This window comes from Clarias gariepinus, chromosome 13 (genome assembly GCF_024256425.1).
Source record: "Clarias gariepinus isolate MV-2021 ecotype Netherlands chromosome 13, CGAR_prim_01v2, whole genome shotgun sequence".
Taxonomy (NCBI): Eukaryota; Metazoa; Chordata; class Actinopteri; order Siluriformes; family Clariidae; genus Clarias; species Clarias gariepinus.
In genome coordinates this window covers 31469178-31488763 of record NC_071112.1, presented here as the reverse complement: position 1 = coordinate 31488763, position 19586 = coordinate 31469178, and the positions used below count along the sequence as shown (strand labels likewise).

General features: G+C 42.2%; 1 protein-coding gene across 1 annotated transcript in view; it reads left to right on the top strand.

Moving 5' to 3' along the window:
• The window catches only part of pacrg (PARK2 co-regulated), a 129766-nt gene that overhangs the window by 73603 nt on the left and 36577 nt on the right, over positions 1 to 19586 (top strand). The window contains exon 4 of the mRNA XM_053509372.1: positions 8887 to 9036. Within this exon, the coding sequence (XP_053365347.1) occupies positions 8887 to 9036 (150 nt within the window). The remainder of the gene's footprint in view (positions 1 to 8886; positions 9037 to 19586) is intronic.

Below are 19586 nucleotides of genomic sequence, written 5' to 3'. Positions count from 1 at the left end.
TGAGGTCTTAAAAACTTGATGACTTACTTTTCACTTACTGAAGAACAAACTGAAGACAGAAAGATATGAAGACATGCAGAAACTGTAGGCGGCTGCAGGCCTGGCAAAGCAGCTCAGGGTACGAAACTTAGCATCTCATAACTGTGGGTTCCAGACTTTAGGTCACTTTTTCATGGAACCACAACTAATTGTTTCTGGGCGAGTGCACTGCCTTATGGCATATAAAAAGCCTTGCAGAAAAATGAAAGAAATCAGAACGTCTTTAAAATCTTTAGCAATAATCCACCTTGTCATGTTTGGAGAAAGAAAGTTTGCGCATATAATTCCAATTACACCATACTTATTTCTGGAGAAACATAAATGGAATGATATACCGTTTATGATGGACAAGAATTTAATCTTCATTGTTGAGAAAAATGGAAGAGAAAAGGAACGATAAAGTTGAAACACAATGCTGCCAAAACTTATTACTTTTAAAAAAGGTTTCAATGTAATTATTTCTCAAACCAGCACACTTCCTAAAACCAGTTCCTGAGCCCAAGTGAGCAAACCAAGACGACACATTCGGGTAATGTTATAGCGCAAGAACTCCAGGGGTCGTGTACGGAAGAGAGAGTCTGTCAGAAAGGACAAGAACCTCTGCAGCACCTCACTAATCACGTCTTTATGGTAGAGCAGTCAGAAGGAAGTCATGTGACAAATCACAAAAAAAAAGGCACTCCAGGGACTCTTGGGCCTTGAGAAACAAGACCTCAGGCCTGAAGATTTCAAGGCAACTCAGAAGTGCCTTCAGGACAAGTCTGTGAATGTCCTTGAGCGAACTTCAACCTGACTGAACGTCTCTGGAGAGACCTGAAAATAGAGATACAGTGATGATCCTCATCCAACCTGACAAAGCTTGTGGGGTTTAGCAGAGAGGAATGAAAGTACTTTAGATCCCCAAATGCAGGTTTGTCAAGCTGACAGCTGAACATGCAAACAGATTTAGCGCCGTAGCTCCTCCTGCCATCAGCGCTCCAACAACGTACCGAGCAAAGGGACTGATATTTGTGATATTTAAGGATATTTTTTGTTCAGATACATTTACAACATGAAGAATGGAAATAGTAACTGGAAGTGAACTAGGAACGAAAAAGTTATACCTAATGAGGTTAGAAATAAACCAGCACTGCGCTACTAAATTACGTTTGCGACTGCACAGAAATAAAACCTTACACAGCTCGAGCTTTAAATTTAGTTACATCCCGAAAGTGGAAAAAATATATATATTTCAGTCGATTTTTTGTTTATTGTTTCTTTTTTTTTTTTCACCAAAGATCATTAAGGGAGAGAATTCCTAAGTAGCCAGGTGTGCGAAGGGAGGGACGAATGGGCTCGGTTTTAGCATTCTGTCAAGTTTATCGGAAGATCTATCAATAATCAATAACATACTTTTCACTTACTACTTGAGTACTTTTGAGTACCTTTTCCCCTAGGAGGCATGGTGGCGTAGTGGTTAGCACTGTCGCCTCACACTTCCAGGGTCTGGGATCGATTCCCACCTCAGGTCTGTGTGCAATAAAGTTCGCATGTTCTCCCCGTGCTCGGTGGGTTTCCTCCCACAAACCAAAGACATGCAGATTAGGCTAACTTGCGTTCCCAAATTGCCCGTATTGTTTACTGTAAGTGTGTGTGTGTGTGGCCTGTGATTGATTGGCACCTTATCCAGTGTGTACCCCGCCTCCTGCCCAAATTCATCTGGGATGGGCTCCAGACCCTCTGCCCCACAGTACACAGGATAAGTGTTAAAGAACATCAACAAATTAACATTTTAACCTTGATTTTAGTCGTAGACAGGGCAGGGACAGCTCAGTGGTTACGGCGTTAGATCGGCAGGTTCCAGGTTCAAAACCCACTACCACCAAGTTTCCACTAAACGGCCCTTGAGCAAGGCCCGTAAAGGAGCTTGATGGGTTTTGCGAATGCACTCGACACAATACTGTTCTTGCGAGCACTGTTCAAGAACAGCTGACCTTTATGTCTTAAAATAACAACTGTTTGTTGTTGTTGTTACATAATTCCATATGTGTTATTTTATAGTTTTGAAATCCCCAGTATTGTTGTATAATGTAGAAAATAAATCACTAAACAAAACCAAAAGAATTTGCAAGCGACCCCAAACTTTTGATCGGCAGTATATAGTAAGATAAAAACACAAGCTGCTCTGTGTAAGCGGCCACATGTTAATAATAATTTGACTTTGAATTAGTAAGACATGTTCATTTAACATTCACTGCTTCCACTCCTGCCCAACAACATTTTCCCCCCTCGGGCTTCGTCTCATTATCCTTGGGGCCGCAACATTAGATCATTTGATCCCCAAGATCTGGTGCAGGTTTTATGCCCCATAACCCCCTTGGCACAACCCACCCAATTTCCCCGAGCTTTAACGTTAAAGGTTTCCTCTACTCTGAGGACTCTCGAAGCCATTTCAACACAAACGCTATAGAAAAATGATTTTGAGAAGATGAGACGCAATGAGCAGTGTAGCTGACTCAGATGATGAGACACGAGATATTATGACTGAAGCAACTGGGCTGTTTAAATTACTGGAAATTGCAGTCTTTTGGGATTCTGTCCATGTGGGATTTAAGGCCACGATGTGCTCTTTGAGAAAATCGAAACGGACATTATGAGCACGCCAGGGCTTCTCAAATCACACCGTGCGTTCCTTCAGGCCGAGAACGATCAACCCGTAAAGTGTGACGAGGCGGCATTAGAGGGCGTTAACCAAACCTATCACATTTACTGGCACCTGAATCATTTCCAGAGGAATTACGCAGGTCTGGATGTTCTACTCCGAGGAGAGCTCGAACACAGACGTTGATAAACTAGGAAGAGGGCTCGGAGAAACCAGCGTCTTGATGCGTATAAGCATTAAACAGATCTCTTTGACATTATTTATGTCAGGATCAGAGCCTTAGGAGCAGAATCATAAAACTGGCTAATGTGTTCTCTTCAGGCCATCCATCTGGTTTGGACATTAGTCTTACTAATGAGGTGATGCGTTTCAGGCAGTTCATTATGTGTGAGAAGGGAGTCCCCCCCCCCCCCAATGTGTTATATCAGAGTGTCACAGTCATAATGTTGGTTTGTTTAATTATTAGATTCTTATTAGCATTAGTAGAAGAATATATACACATTATAATTGAAGCAGAATCGTATAGGGTCAGCACAGCTCATTTCTTTGGCACAGCTACGTATTTCGTTCCCCTGTTCCTACCCAAGCGTCTTTGATTCATATTATCAATCGGCTCGGGTTTCCATTTTCGTATTTAGAAAAGAATGTCAATGTGACGTGGTGCAAAGTGGCACCCAGCGTGGGGTTTCCGAGGTCTCCTGCCACTGTGGTACTTAAAAACCCACTTTTGATCAAAAGTTGCACTCACGTCGAACACTTGATTTTAAGAGAAAGCTAAAAAAAACGTCTTGTTCTGTTCCGTACGCCTGTAGAATGTTATAGATTTGTACTAAAGCACAATCGAATTCTTAAATCCTATTGCATTATTTTTTTGTAAAGTGTACAACTGGGACAGACTGTAACATGGATGTCTTTATACTGTATTCGATTGATGATTCCTCACGCTCCCCAAGTCCTGGAATATGTCCGTGCCATCAGGGAAGAAGAAAACCCTCCATAGATGTGATGACCTGGTGATTCAGTACATTCAGGTGGTCAGCTGACTTCATTTTATTGCCCCATAACGTTACTGAGTCTAGACCTGAGTAACTGATCAACCCCAGATCATAACACTGTCTCCAGAGGCTTGTACAGTGGACACTATGCATGATGGGAGCATCGCTTCATGTCCTTCCCTTCTCACCCTGACACGCCCATCACTCTGGAATAGGATCGGTCTGGTCACATGACCTTTTTTTATCGTTCCAAAGACCTTTCTGCTCTCTAGCGAATTTAACCATGTTTCCAGATTTTATCAGGAAAATATCTGATGTTTGTATTTTCAGGACACACAGCTGTTTGGTTCCAATCATATTGAGTTGTCATCGCATTGTGTGTGTGTGTGTGTGTGTGTGTGTGTGTGTGTATTGAACATAGCTGTGGTTTTTACTGTTAAGTTTTAATGATGCAACTTCCCTAAGTGTTATGTTATCTCTATCACATTCATATTATCATATTCATATTTATATCACAAATCTGACATTTCAGCACTATCCTTTAGGTTTTGATAATGTGTTAAATGGGTACTAACTCATTCTACACTGGTTCTAACATGTTTTTGTTCAAATTAGACACCAGCCTGGACAGTAATGTGAGCTGAGACCAGGACAGTTTTTTTCATATAATCAGATAAAACGTCAACACTGGACTGTTGGAAATTTTGGAGATGTTTATTTTAAATTGTTTTTAAAGGAGTCTTCAATGTCACATTACAATTTCCAATTGTCTTCACGCCAGCAAGTCCTGGATTCTCGGTAAGATGACAAGCCGTGTCTTATTAAAGTAATGACAAAGAAAAAAGAGATGGTGTTGAGGGAACGATCGTTTATAACCTCACAGATGTTCCTCAACAACGACCGTAACTGTAAACAGTTAAACAATAATAAAACACTGCATGTTTATGCAAAAAAAAAAATTAATGCAGTTTCTTATTTAAAAAGCTGAATTTTTATACAGTCAGGAGCAGGAGGAGAGAACGAAGGTTGTTCCGAAATGATGGCATTTTCATAAATACTAAATTTACGGTATAAATGCTTATAAACTGTAAACAGTTAAGATAATATTCTGTTTGTTTCAGCTTGACAAATGATGTCAAATAATTGTAAGTTTAAACAGTTTAAAAAAAACTGCTACTAAAATTAGTACCTGGGTTCAGGATTGATATTACTACTTATCGAATTTACCCGAATTCTAAAGAATACACAGTAATATTTAATTCAATAAACCCGATTTGGACCTGAGGTTTGTGGGACGCCATCAATTTTAAATAATAATAATAATAATAATAATAATAAACTGCATGTTCTACCCTGTCAGTCTCCCGTGCGTCTGATTGCACTCCGGCTGTGTAACCTGGATTTTTCCAGCTCGCATGAAGACACTTGATTTTTTATTATTATTATTTTTTTTCTCTTTAATAAAGGTTCACTGTGAAAATGATTTACAGGTGAGCGAGAAGAAGCCCAGCACCTATTATTAGATGTGAAAATCATAACGAGAACATTACACTCCTGAGTGCACTTTCAAAGCTATACACCACATTTTCTGAACAATAAGTTCGGCCAACATATAAGTTCCCCCTAAATCCAGAGTGCTTAAGGCGGGAAAAAAATCCATATAAACGTCAGTGTACAGTATACGTCGCGTTAACGCTCCGCGTAGTTTTATTGCGTTTTATTCGAGCTGCCTCTAAAACGGCCCTTCAGAGAACCTTACTGGTCAGTTTTTTCATGTTTTGTCCCGCTCGCCTTGTGCTCGTTTGGAAGGACGTCTAATGACGAAACCTTGTACTTTACTTTTTACGAGTAGCGTTTCTTTAGTCGCCATCGCTACGGTGATGCTAATTTTTGCTATGTTGGCTAAACCAGAAGCAGCGCATGATAATAAACATAAAGAGATGCTGCTGGGAACTTAAAATAAGGATGGAAATGGTTGGAAAGGATTGCGCTTGCTTACAGTGTAAAACATACACACTGCATGGTGTAAACAAAGTCCATAAAGGTGGAATAGTAACTGTTTTTAAATTAACATAAAAAACTGGTTTACATCATGGATGTTTCTGGATATTTTCAGGTTTCTGGCTCGATTTCGATCCCAAGTTTATTACTGTATCTGGTTCGATGTCCGGTTCCTGAGATATGGGCAGTGCGTGTTCGTGTACGAGGAGCGCCGCAGAAACTCTTAGACCATTTAAATGAGTAATAAACAGTTCTGCTCATTTTGCCGCCAGGATTCCACCGCTACCCCTAAATATAAATTCTCCAACAGTGTGGGTTTATAACGACAAAATAGATGTTTTTCTATCACGACTGGAGTCAAAATCTTGGATTACAACAATGTTTAAGATTAAAACATTTACAACAACAGTGTTACAGAATCAGGAAGATAAGTAAGATAAGATCCACTGGATTTTTTTGTTGTTGCCAGAATTTCACCTACTGCCCCCTATTGGCCACAGCGCAAAACTAACCTGCGTGACTTAATAACTGACTTAAGTGTACAATTGGCCGAGAAAACTCATTAGGACGACTGCCTTCTGGATTAGAGTGTGTGTTTGTGTTTGGATACGCCCCATGTCAGTCATTTTATAGCCACTCCCCAATGCCCAGTGACTCCGCCCCCCCATCTCAGTCTGCTCAAAACATGGCTGAAATGCACAAGCACTCAGCAGAGCCAGATTGTTCGGCCCAGTGACCGGATGAAGGTGGAGAGCAAACATGCGTGGCATGAAATGACAGAAATTAATCATAAACAGACCTTTGATTCGATTCGATTTTTAGGGCGTTAGAATTTTCGATTCTGTTTGTTCACTAACACTAATGTTTATCGTCTCATTTGTCTAAAGCAACTACATTTACTGCAGGTTTAAAATGAAAAGTGTCAGATGAACATGTCAAGAATGAACAAGAATTTTCTAAATTTGCTAAACCCTAGACAGATTTTTAGTTATGTCATACAGCGTCTCTATTTCCTTTCTCTTTAATTAAAGGACAAAATGCAGCTTGTCACGTTACTCAGAATAACTTACAGATCTTTATTGTTTAGAGATCACGTTACTTAAGGATCTCTGAAGATTTCGGATCTCCTCGCAGAAAAATCAACACACTCACGTTCACACGAGCTGGCTTCGTTTTTTAAAATCCACATATCTGTTTACGGCCCGCCGTAGACCGCCATGCTAAGTCCCTGTGTGCGAGCGTGTTAACGTTAGTGTTGACGCAAACCCGTAATTCATGTTCCAGACGGAGTTCCTGTCATAGTCGCCGTTACAGAAAATAAATGCGCAGCTTTTCAAACTCGTGCTGCGATGTAAAGAAATCAATCAGCTCCTTCCGACCAATCAGAGCGGAGGATCCTACAGCGCAGGGGCATAATCACGTTTCCTGGCGGTCTAGTAAATCATACTGTCTGTCTGTTGTCTATTCACATTCATCCAGTCTGGCAGTGTGTTATACAGAATCAAATGGAAGATGATGAATAGGAGGGAGGTTCGGATAAAATGCAGGAATTCTCTCTCTCTCTCTCTCTCGCTCTCTCGCTCTCTTTGATGGCACACAGCCATTAATGCACCACCTGGAATTCATTTAGCAAAAGTTTATGTTTGTGTGTGTGATGGTGTGTGTGTGTGTGTGTGTGTGTGTGTGTGTGCCCGTCTGGGCTTACTTTGCTTTAATAGGAAGAGGATTACTCTTATCAGGCTGGGCTAAGTGGAGGGCCTGCAAATGCTAATGCATGCTCAGACTGATTTGCGTAAAGGAAGGGTTATCTCTCCTCCAGGGAAGAGCAAGCCACACACACACACACATACACACATACAGATATGAACGCATGCACAAACACACACACACACACACATAAATGTTGCTTAACCTTTCACTAAATGCTAGTCTGAGAAATACACCTTGTTTATTTCTGTTGCCATCAGCAGATCACACAACTCCTCTGAATATTTTTGTTGTTTGGTCATTTTTGTAACGACCCCTTCAGGTCTTTAACCCCTGAAACTCCGCGGGAGCCGCCAACAGGCGCTACGGTACATTCCTCATCCGTATAACTACATGCCTTCCTTATTAGTGCCACGATATTCACTGAATAATTCATAGTATGCATTAATATCTGAACAATGAAGCAGGTGTTTAAGAGGTTAGAAAGTGAAGTAACATGTTGTCACTTTTTTTTTATTGTTTCCTCTTTTTCATCACAAACCATGATTACATCATGTCGGACTTGACAACCGAATCCGATGCATTAAACACCAGCACCTGTACACCTGCTCGTCTGTTCTGTTATCCAAACCGCGCAACAGCAGCACAATGCGGGAAACCGCGCAGATACACAACATGAGATTTTCCATAAGTCCGAAAAAATCTGACTTCAACCGTGACACAGTGCCAGATGGATAAAGGTGGAGACGTTCAGAACCTGAAATTACGGACGAGAACGAGTTGTAAAAAATAATTTAATCTTAGAAGTCTTCAGTGTAATTTAAGGATAGGTTTAAAACTTTTTGAGTTGTCTTAAAACTCTTTTGACATTCCCATATGTGCAGGAGGACAGGCCTGCATTGCTGTAACTGTTGTGTTCTCACCTCGAACACCTGGGGGATAAATGAGGGACAAAAACCACAGTGTTTGTTCTGTGTAAAAATGCACTCCAAAGTTCATCTGAGGCTCAAACCTAGTCACCACCTTTTTTTTTTCAGTCTATTTAACGAATATATCTTCCATGGTAGTGGTTCCTTACCAAGCTCTGGGAGAGAGGGATATAACTTCCAGCAGTCATGTAGGTTTTGTTAAAAGTTATGACATGTTGTGCTACCTTGTTGAAATATGTTGACATAGCACAAACCCGTAGCGTTGTGTGCGAAAGTCAAAAGGTTGCATTGAAAATAAGATTGTAGGAATGTTCTGCAGCAAAACCAGTGCATCCATGCAAAATCTTTCAAGTTAAAAAGTCAAAATCTTGCAGTGAAAAAAAGAAATTTTGTTGCAAAATGTATTAGGTAGCATATTTAGACGATAGGTAGTGCGGTTTGACACATACACAGAACAGCTTTGTAGTGCTGTAGCTGAGATTGAGGAACAGCCATTTAAACACATTTTAGTTAAATCTTAAAACATAATGCATGTTCCAAAAAAATAAATGAATAAAAACGTTGTCTGTCTCAGATGCTCTGAACACCAGGAACAGACAGGTGATCTGCACCACGCTGAAGGTCCTGCAGCATCTCACCGTGTCGGGCGATATGGTGGGAGAAGCTCTGGTGCCGTACTACAGACAGATCCTGCCCATCCTCAACCTGTTCAAGAACATTAACAGTGAGTTTAAACAGCAAGACAAAACACACACACACACACACACGCAATGATTAACAATGCTTAACACGTGACTGTACACAACAAAACTTAATGCTTGTACACAACAATGCTTAATACGTGACTGTACACAACAAAACACAACAATGCTTAACACGTTACTGTACTCAAAAAAACGCAACAATGCTTAACACGTGACTGTACAAAACAAAAACGCAACAATGCTTAACACGTGGCTGTACACAACAAAACCCAACAATGCTTAACACGTGACTGTACACAACAAAACACAACAATGCTTAACACGTTACTGTACCCAAAAAAACGCAACAATGCTTAACACGTGGCTGTACAAAACAAAACGCAACAATGTTTAACACGTGACTGTACACAACAAAACCCAACAATGCTTAACACGTGACTGTACACAACAAAACTTAATGCTTGTACACAACAATGCTTAACACGTGACTGTACACAACAAAACGCAACAATACTTAACATGTGACTGCACACAACACACAACGATGCTTAACACGTGACTGTACAAAACAAAAACGCAACAATGCTTAACACGTGGCTGTACAAAACAAAACGCAACAATGTTTAACACGTGACTGTACACAACAAAACCCAACAATGCTTAACACGTGACTGTACACAGCAAAACGCAACAATGCTTAACACGTGACTGCACACAACAAAACGCAACAATGCTTAACACGTGACTGTACACAACAAAACGCAACAATACTTAACACGTGACTGCACACAACACACAACGATGCTTAACACGTGACTGCAGACAACAAAACGCAACAATGCTTAACACGTGACTGTACACAACAAAACGCAACAATGCTTAACACGTGACTGTACACAACAAAACGCAACAATGCTTAACACGTGACTGTACACAACAAAACGCAACAGTGCTTAACACGTGACTGCACACAACAAAACGCAACAATGCTTAACACGTGACTGTACGAATTCTTAACATGTGACTGGACTTTATACGACGCAACACATTAAACCGTGCGGTGCTGTTACACTCTCAGTTCCACTATGGGGAGGTCATTATAGGCACACACAAAAATAGAAACACATTAACACACACACACACACACACACACACTTTAACACACACTCACACACTTCATGAATCAATACCCAATCTGACTCATTTGGCTTTGTTTTTTCGGTGGCATTAAGGTTTTTTTTTCTAGGTGTGTGTGTGTGTGTGTGTGTGTGTGTGTGTGTGTGTATGCGTGTGTGTGTAGCACTCTGAGAGGAACAAATGTCCCCAAAGTGTGAGTAATTCCTGACAGTTTGGGGATTTGGTCAGCGCTCATGGAGCACAGTTTTGACGTGCAGCGGGTAAAATCTCGCTCATTAATGAGGTTTGATTGGGAGAGTTCAGAACGAGAGGCGTGTAAACAACAACAACAACAACAATAAACATACGTTTATAAGGAAGTGCTTATGGAGGAGACAGCATTGTTACATAATAAACTCAGCATGCATTTTCATTCAACACTCATTAGACTTATGTGTGATGTTAGTTGTGTGTGATGTTAGGTGTGTGTGTGTGTGTGTGTGTGTGTGTGTGTGTGTGCTCTAATGCTAAATCAAATTCATTTATTATTTTTTTTTCTTCTTCAGCCAGATGTCCCTACAAGGTGAAAATATCTCATATTTATATAAATTTATGGCCACACACACACACACACACACACACACACACAGTGGCGATATTACACCTGCTGTTTTTTTCATTGTTACAGTCCGGTGCGTACGTCTACAACAAATGGTTTCTAATGAGGTCTAGTATCCAGTGTGTGTGTGTGTGTGTCTGTGTGTGTCTGTGTGTGTGTGTGTGTTTCCTCAGCATCTCAGCTGCGTGTAATGCATACATAACTCATGTAATGTGTACACCAAATATAAATGCAAGTTCTCACATTCACACACACACACACACCATGGTGCTAAACACAACGATGGTTCATCGTTCAGTTTTGTGCAAATTTTTGTTTGTGTGTGTGTGTGTGTGTGTGTGTGTAGGAGAAATTGTCAGTCCAAGTTAAATTGAAATTTAGACACTACGAGCGAATCAAAGAAATAAATGCAGTACAGCAAATCTCTAAAACTAACTACACACACACACACACACACACACACACACACACACACACACACACACACATTTGGGGCAGTTCATCACCACCATTCCACCTGCTAGCTTGTGTTTATGAAACTGAATTCAATACAACACGATTTCAGATCTTAAATCCTTCACTATTCACACCACAGCTTTAATTCCACTTGATTCTTTCCCCCTTCTTCCGTCCCACCTGAAATTTTGTTCAGTATTGAGTTTGAAAAAAAAAAGAAAGAAAGAAAAGGAAATATTTTCAGCTGCAGATTATGGAAATGACTTCAGTCGCTCTGGATGATGGGAGTGAAACCGCGGCGTCTCCGAGCCCCTCACGTCCCCCCGTCCTTCACCCCCACCCCCCACCACCCCACCCTGAGCTCTCAGTCCCAGGAAGCAGCATTTTCGTGAACTAATTTCCTGGCCTGTTTTGCAGTGAAAAAAAAAAAATAATAATCAGAATGGGGATTAGACGGATTAGACTGTGGCTCTGAAGGCAGCGTTTCCCAAAAAACTGCAGCTTTTACTGGAGAAAAGAAAAAAGGAGCCAAAAGACGGTAGTTCTGTCCTGCTGTGGCAAAACACAAGTACATACGTAGAAAAAGCTAATAATAGAGGGCTGGGGTGTGTGTGTGTGTGTGTGTGTGTGTGTGTGTGTGTGTCTGGAGGGCTCTCTCTCTCTCTCTCTCTTTACACCAGGGTTGGAAATTATTATTATTATATATATATTTTATAAACCCGCGTCTTTGGCTGCTGGATTACAGAATCAACCAGACACTCAGTTGTTTTTATTTTTACCAGCCAGCAGCCGGTTCCTTTCTGAAGCGTTGTTTATGGGATTTTCAACAATAAAAAAAAACCCTAGGACAGTTGTGTTCGTGCTCACATTGTGTCCAGATCGCCAAAAAAAATTTAATTTCCGAGCGGGCCAGGACGGTGGTGTATTGGTCAGAGCTGTCGCCTCGCACCTCCAGGGTCTGGGTTTGATTCCCACCTCGGGGTCTGTGTGTGTGTGTGTGTGTGGAGTTTGCATGTTCTCCCTGTGCTTGGTGGGTTTCCTCCGGGTACTCCGGTTTCATCCGACAGTCCAAAGACATTCAGGTTAGGCTAATTGTGTGTGTGTGTGTGTGTGTGTGTGTGTGTGTCCTGCGATGTATTGGCACCCTGTCCAGGGTGTACCCTGCCTCGTGCCCTGAATACAGGATAAAGCGGTATAGAAGATGAGTGAGTGACAGAGAGAATGAATTTACAATCACACACACACACACACTCACACACACACGGGCATTTTCTATCATGCCTTAGATCAGCTGGTACGAATGTCCTCCCTACATGTCAGACAAAATGAGCAATAATGAAATGTGTGTGTGTGTGTGTGTGTGTTGTTAATGTGCATGTGCACGATGTGTACTCTCAGCAGGTTGCTCCTAGCCAATCAGATTTGCCCGCACATGCATACTCACACACACACACATGCAAATTATACAGTACAATACAATTTACAGACATGCTTATATGCAGCTGCCCTCACACACACACACACACACACACACACACACACGTACAAACCCCTCATATAAACCCCTGTACACGTGCACGTGCATGACATTTGCATATATACATACATCTACATTAATAACCACACACACACACACACACACACTACTTCATTTATCTCAAACCCCACCGCTGCTCTTCTTCATTTTTCTTTTTGTCCCGCGTTTCACCCACCAACTTGACCTCCTTCTCTCTCTCTCTCTCTCTCTCTCTCTCTCTCTCTCTCTAATCGAAAGCTATTCTAACTGTCATAATGGGATAATTCATTAGTCCTCCTAATTAATTCTGCTCTCAGTGAGATTACCCGCCCTGTAATTGATGCATTAGAGGGAATTTCACGTCACGGTGTAGAATTCACACCGGCCTCGGATTCACACACACACACACACACACACACAGAGTCACACTGCAGTTAACACACACAGAGGACTCGCACTGCACCCGCAAGCGTGACGACACAACACGGCGGCACGGCACCTCACACACACACTCAGCAGGCGGCGCTGCCTATCATACACCGTTATCCATCAGGTGACACGACACGTCTAACAATTATTTTGTTATTAGCGTTCGAACCTCCAGCATATGAGTGCATCGCTGTTACCATAGAAACGACCGCGCATTACCGCCGTAACCATGAGCGGAGGATCCAATCAGAAATCAGAGGATCTTGCGGCGCCGGTGGTGAAATCGTGTTCGAAATACACACTTAGATAGAAAATGTAAAAAAATTTAATCAAGTGCGCAAAGAAAGGTCAGAGGTCAGTCAGCCCCGCCCCGTCAACATCCCGACGCCGACACAAAATCCGTGACTGGACCCGTCACTGTAGACAAGGGTCATACTGTGTCTTTGTGTGTGTGTGTGTGTGTGTGTGTGTGTGTGAGAGAGAGAGAGAGGATGTGAACGCGACAACACGAGGAAGAAGCAGAGAGTGTGATTTAGGGATCGATGGCTGTGTCGCTGACTCGGGCGGCTTGTCAGATAAATAATTCAGCAAGGTGTCAGTGTAAGTCGTGTAACACCTCGACCCTGGGTCAGTGTGTGTGTGTGTGTGTGTGTGTGTGTGTGTGTGAGAGAGAGAAAGAGATTTCTCTAGCACATTCACTGTGTTACTCCAGTGTGTGTTTATGTTTATGTGTCATCTCTGTTATCCTGTCTCACTCTCTCTGTCTCTATCTGTTTTTCTCTTATTCCATCTCTCTCTCTATCTGTCTTCACCCCCCCATATATCCGTCCCGTCCTCCGTTCCCCTCTCTCTCTCTCTCTCTCTCTCTCTCTCTCTCTCAGTATGGATAGCTGCATTGCTCCTGCAGCACTCATCGGTCAATGGTGACAGAGCCATCTAACCCTGCACTGCTGACTGGCACAATCGCTGTGCCTGCTGCACACACACACACACACACACACACACACACACACACACACACAGAGCAGGCCAGACAGCCCCCTGTTTGCGCGAGACCAATGTGTTAGTTCAGTTTCCAGTTCCACACAGATGTGTGTGTGTGTGTGTGTGTTTGTAGGTCAGACAAAGGTGAATAGACGCCTGTGATAGACATGTGTGTGTGTATGTGTGTGTGTGTGTGTGTGTGTGTTACTCCCTGTGCTTCACTGCAGTGTTAGCATAATTCATTTTACCTTTACCCCCCGAGACACCCAGAACCCACATCTCTCTCTCTCTCACACACACACACACACACACACACACACACAGTATATGTTTCCCAGTGTGTAAATGCAGAGTGTGTTAGTTGTGTGTAGTTCACTGGTGTGAACAATCTTTGCCCTTAATAACACCATATAATCCGTACATCTGAACATCTAAACATCTAAACATCTAAACATACACTGGTGAGTAAAGAGCAGTTCTGAGTCATTGGTGTAAATGTTACATCACACTCAAGGTGGTCTTCACTCTCACCATCCTATGTCTATCCATCCAGCTGTCCATCCGTTTGTCCATCCATCCATTCATCTGTCCAACCAGCCACCAAACTGTCTCTCTTCTGTCTGGACTGTCCATCCATCCATCCAACCATCTATCCATCCATCAATCTGTCTGTTCATCTGTCCATCTGTCTGTCCATCCTTCCATCCGTAAATCAATCAATCCATCCAAGTGCCCATCCAACTATCCTTCCATCCATCCATCTATTCGTCTGTTCATCTGTCTATCCATCAATCCATCCAACTGTCTTTCCGCAACATCCACCCATCTGTCTGTCCATCCATCCATTCGTCTGTTCATCTGTCTCTCCGTCTGTCTGTCCATCTATCTATCCATCTATCTATCCATCCATCCAACTGTCCATCCATCTGTCCATCCATATATGCAACCAACTGTCCATCCACCCATCCATCCGGCTGTCCATCCATCCGGCTGTTCATCCACCCATCCATCCATTTGTCTGTCCATCCATTTATTTATCTGTCCATCCATCTGTCCATCCATCTATCCGTCCACCCATACATCCATACATCGTCCACCCGTACATCCATCTATCCAACTGTCCATCCGTCTGTCCATCCATACATCCATCTAACTGTCCATCCAACTGTCCTTTCGTTCCTCCATCCATTCGTCTGTCAATATGTCTGTTTATTTGTCCACCTGTCTGTCCATCTCTCTGTCTATCAATCCATCCAACTGTCCACCTGTCTGTCCATCTATCCATTCTATCTGTCTGTTTATCTGTCCATCTGTCTGTACATCTGACCATCCATCCATCCATCCATCCATCCAACTGTCCATCCATCTGTCCATCCATCCATCTAAATGTCCATCCAACTGTCCGTCTGTCCATCCATCCATTTGTCTGTCCATCCATCCATTCATTCGTCTGCCCATATGTCGGTTTATCCGTCTGTCCATCAATCCATCCAACTGTCCATCCGTCTGTCCATCCATCCATCTGTCTGTCCATCCGTCTGTTTATCTGTCCATCTGTACTGTATGTCTGTCAATTCATCCATCCATCAATCCAACTGTCCAACAGTCTATCCGTCCATCCATTCGTCCATTAATCCATTTAATTGTGTCACATAAGAACAGTTGTGTGTGTAGCTTATTGGGAGGAATGTTTAATCACACACCAGCCTCACTACAATCAGCCTCCTTCTGTCCATCCATCCATTCAAGTCACCACCTGTTTATCTGTATTTCATCCATCCATCTGTTGATTTATAAGTGAATTCATCCTTTCATCTGTCTGTCTATCAATCCATCCAGAAATTCATCCATTCATCTTTTCACAGAACAGTTGTGTGTGTGTGTGTGTGTGTGTGTGTGTGTGTGTGTGTGTGTGTGTGTGTGTGTGTGTGGTTTATTGGGAACTCCTTTTATAAATCTGTCCATCCACCCTTTATCAATCTATCTATCTATCAATCAAGCTATCTGTCCATCCATCCATCTAGTCATCTGTCCATCCATTTATCAATCTGTCCATTTCTCCCTATAAGAGCAGTAATAATATTCTACCTCTTCCTGTCACTTTTATAATTCAGTTGAGGATGAACGACTCGATGAATCCTATACACTATTTAAAATGTAGGCATCTAAGCATAAAAAGTAAAGTTAAACCCAAAGTACTTCAAAAGAATATAAAAGAAGATTTGAAGAAAAAAAAACAGGAAAATAAGGCACATATTCTATCTGTATCTCTTTCCCTTGCTGCCTTTCTCATTCCCCTGTGTTCCTGTTAGAACCGAAAGAATAAACGAGGCTAAAGACGCAGCAGTCCAGTAGCAGAGACTTTGGTTCTGCTCTACACACTGCTGTTGACTCAGGAATAAAAGCAGCTCAGTTAATTAGCTGATTCTTTGGATCAAGTGTGTTCGAGCGGGGAAGATGCGTAGTGGAGGAAACGTCAGAACCCAGCCGAGGAACCGCCGCTGCAGTAAAGCGCTCCGGACTGCAGAAGCCAGGGCAGGGTTCGAAAGCTTTTACATGGACTAGATACTCTGATACGGCTCAGTGGTAATTACATCGGCAGTCTGGCAAAAACCACAGGAGCCAGTCAGGAGTAGTTAACAGAATGGCTAAGTAGCACTGATAAATGTTATTTCATTTTCACTTTTGATTCTTCCTTTTTAGTTTCTCCCAGGTTGTTTGTATTTGTTTGTAGGAATCAGGTCCTGCTTTAAGACACTTCCTTGCTTGTGGAAGACCAGAAAATGTTGTTATTGGTTTTCCTTTAACTGCGACAAGAATAAAGTCAAGCCTTTGACATGATGAAAGACTGCATATGTGAAAATCGTGTTTCACATGTGGCTCTGGACGAATGCCAGGTCATGAGAGCTCATGCCACCCAACTTTGGGTGTAATGCTGCTTAATAGTGTTCGGAAAACACCCAGTATATCTTTAAAATGTGCAGGAGGCAAAAAAAAAAAAGACTTGGACATGAACATTTCTGTGCCTCTTTCCCAAGTTAGTTATATGAGAAGCTGCCTCCATTACCACCACGCAGGTGATCTCCATACGATTGTATGTAATGTCTGTTCCAGGAGCACGTTCGTAAGTCGGATTTGTTCGTAAGTCCAACAAAGCGAGTCTCTGACACACAGACACACACGCACAGATGTTGACTTAGTTACTTGAAATATAAGTGTTGTCTTTGCGCCTTTGACCCTCCTCACACCATTACACGACCCCCTCCAGTCTGAACAGTAAAAACTTGTGGTGTTGTTGATACTGTACTGTGTGTGTCAGTGTTCAACTCTGTCCCTACCTTCAGTATATTCATATCCAGCACTAGAAGCATGTAGTTTCAGTGAGCCTTTAGTTTCAGATTTCAATTTTTAATTTAAGGCTGTCTATCCTGAGACGCTCACTCGATGTTGTCCACTTGGGAGGGTATGCTTACTTCCATGAGCTAGGAACCAAGTCCTGCGGTGGCCTTAATTAATCCCAGTGACCCCCCATACGTACACATAGATATATACACTGTCAGGATGCCTGCATTTCTGCTGTACGTGACAAGTCATTTCCCTCCTGCAGGGCTCACGAACAGCTGGACACCAGTGAGCTTTAGAGCGGTAGAGAAGTGGAGAGGAGAGGAGAGGAGAGGGGAAAGGAGAGACGGAGAGGTTAAACACCAGGCAAAGCTCACTCGTTTCGATGATTTAAGAGTCGTCGAGAGTGAAAGAGAGGGTGAAAGGGAAGCGACTTGTCTCTCTGTACCGTGATCGTCATTCCACACCTCATCACACACTTTAGAGACAATTAATCTGCTCAAATAATAAGCAACAAGAAAGCACTTCTAAGAAACGCACCTCGTCGGCACGGTAGTGCAGCATTTTTAAACATTTAAGGATTTAAAATTATTAAGTTCATTATTAGTGAATACAGTGAAGACCCCTAATTAGGCTCCCGTCCCGCAGCGAGGGGTCGGGCAAACAAACCACTCACAAACTCCCGCTTTCTCACAAGGAGAGAATTAGGTCATTAATTGTAACGATTACAAATCCTAAGGTTCAGGTTGAATTTTGATGAAAGCCCACCCGGTTTCAAATCTCCATGACAGAAAGCCGAAGTTCTCACACACACACACACACACACACCTCACTCAACAGTGACTAACACAGGTCACGGTCAGAGCACATCACAAGTTTCAACAAAATTGATCATATTATCAAAACACACACACACATCATCCCTAAAACCATAAACCAGCCAAACACATGAATTTGTCAGGTTGTTACGTTGAGACAAATTTCCACACCGACACCGGACAAGAGACACGATTAGCAAAGACAAGTCCTGGCCGAGTACACAGTAAGTGAGCTGATAAATGAGGAGAGAAAGAAAAACAGAAAGAAAAGACAGAAAAAAAAAGATCTAATAAAAAGAGCGAGAGATGTCTGGAGAGTCGTAGAGACAGAAAAATAAAGCCGTTCATAGAGACAGAGAGAGAAACGGAGAGAACGTGTCCTCAGAGGAAGGAGACAGAAAACCCCACTAATAGAGAGAAAGAGTGACGGAACAACCTGTTCATAGAGGAAGAGATAATGAAAACCTTATTAACCTTGCTAGAGCAAGAAAGACTGAAGAACATTATTAAAAGGAGAGATTAAAAGAAAACAGACAGAGAGACGTGGTCTGAGAGAGAAAAAGAAAAATCTGTTACTAGAGTAGAAGAAACAGAAACACAAGTGACCAAGTAAACCAGAGATTATATGAGAGATAGAAAAACATGGAAAAGTGAGAGAGGAAAAAAGCTGTCCATAGAGGAGAAGAGACAGAAAACCTGACCAGTGGGAGATGACAAGAGAATTAGAAATCGAGTGTCGAAAAAACTCGATCTTTGAAGCATGCTTTGACTTAATACTGTAATCATTTATTTTGGGTTTATAAATAAAAAAGAAAAGAAATGAAAGAAAAAGGAGAGGATGAAAAGCAGTAAAGTAAAACACAGCAGATGGATCTAGGAAAAAGAGCAAGAGGAAGTAAGTGTGTCTAGCTTTACTGTGTGTGAGTGTGTGTGTGTGTGTGTGTGAGAGAGGACAGACTTTATCAGTGAGGTGGAGAGGCACCGGGAGGTTAATAAAGCTTGCTGACCTTTCCTCCATTAGCACACACACACACACACACCATGCACTCTTGCACTAAAGCTCACACTGCCCTCGGCACTTGCTGGACGTTCTTAAATGAAGGATTTAAATAATTGGTTGGGATAATTTCTCTCCCACTTCTTTGTTAATGATGGCAGCCCGGCTTCCTCCTTCAGTAGTGAGAGTGTTTTATAATCATGACGTGTCTGCTTCAGCATCTGACCGGGATTAGTCTCTGCTCAGGTCATTGATGAGACAGAAGTGTGCTGCATGTGCAATATGTCAAGACC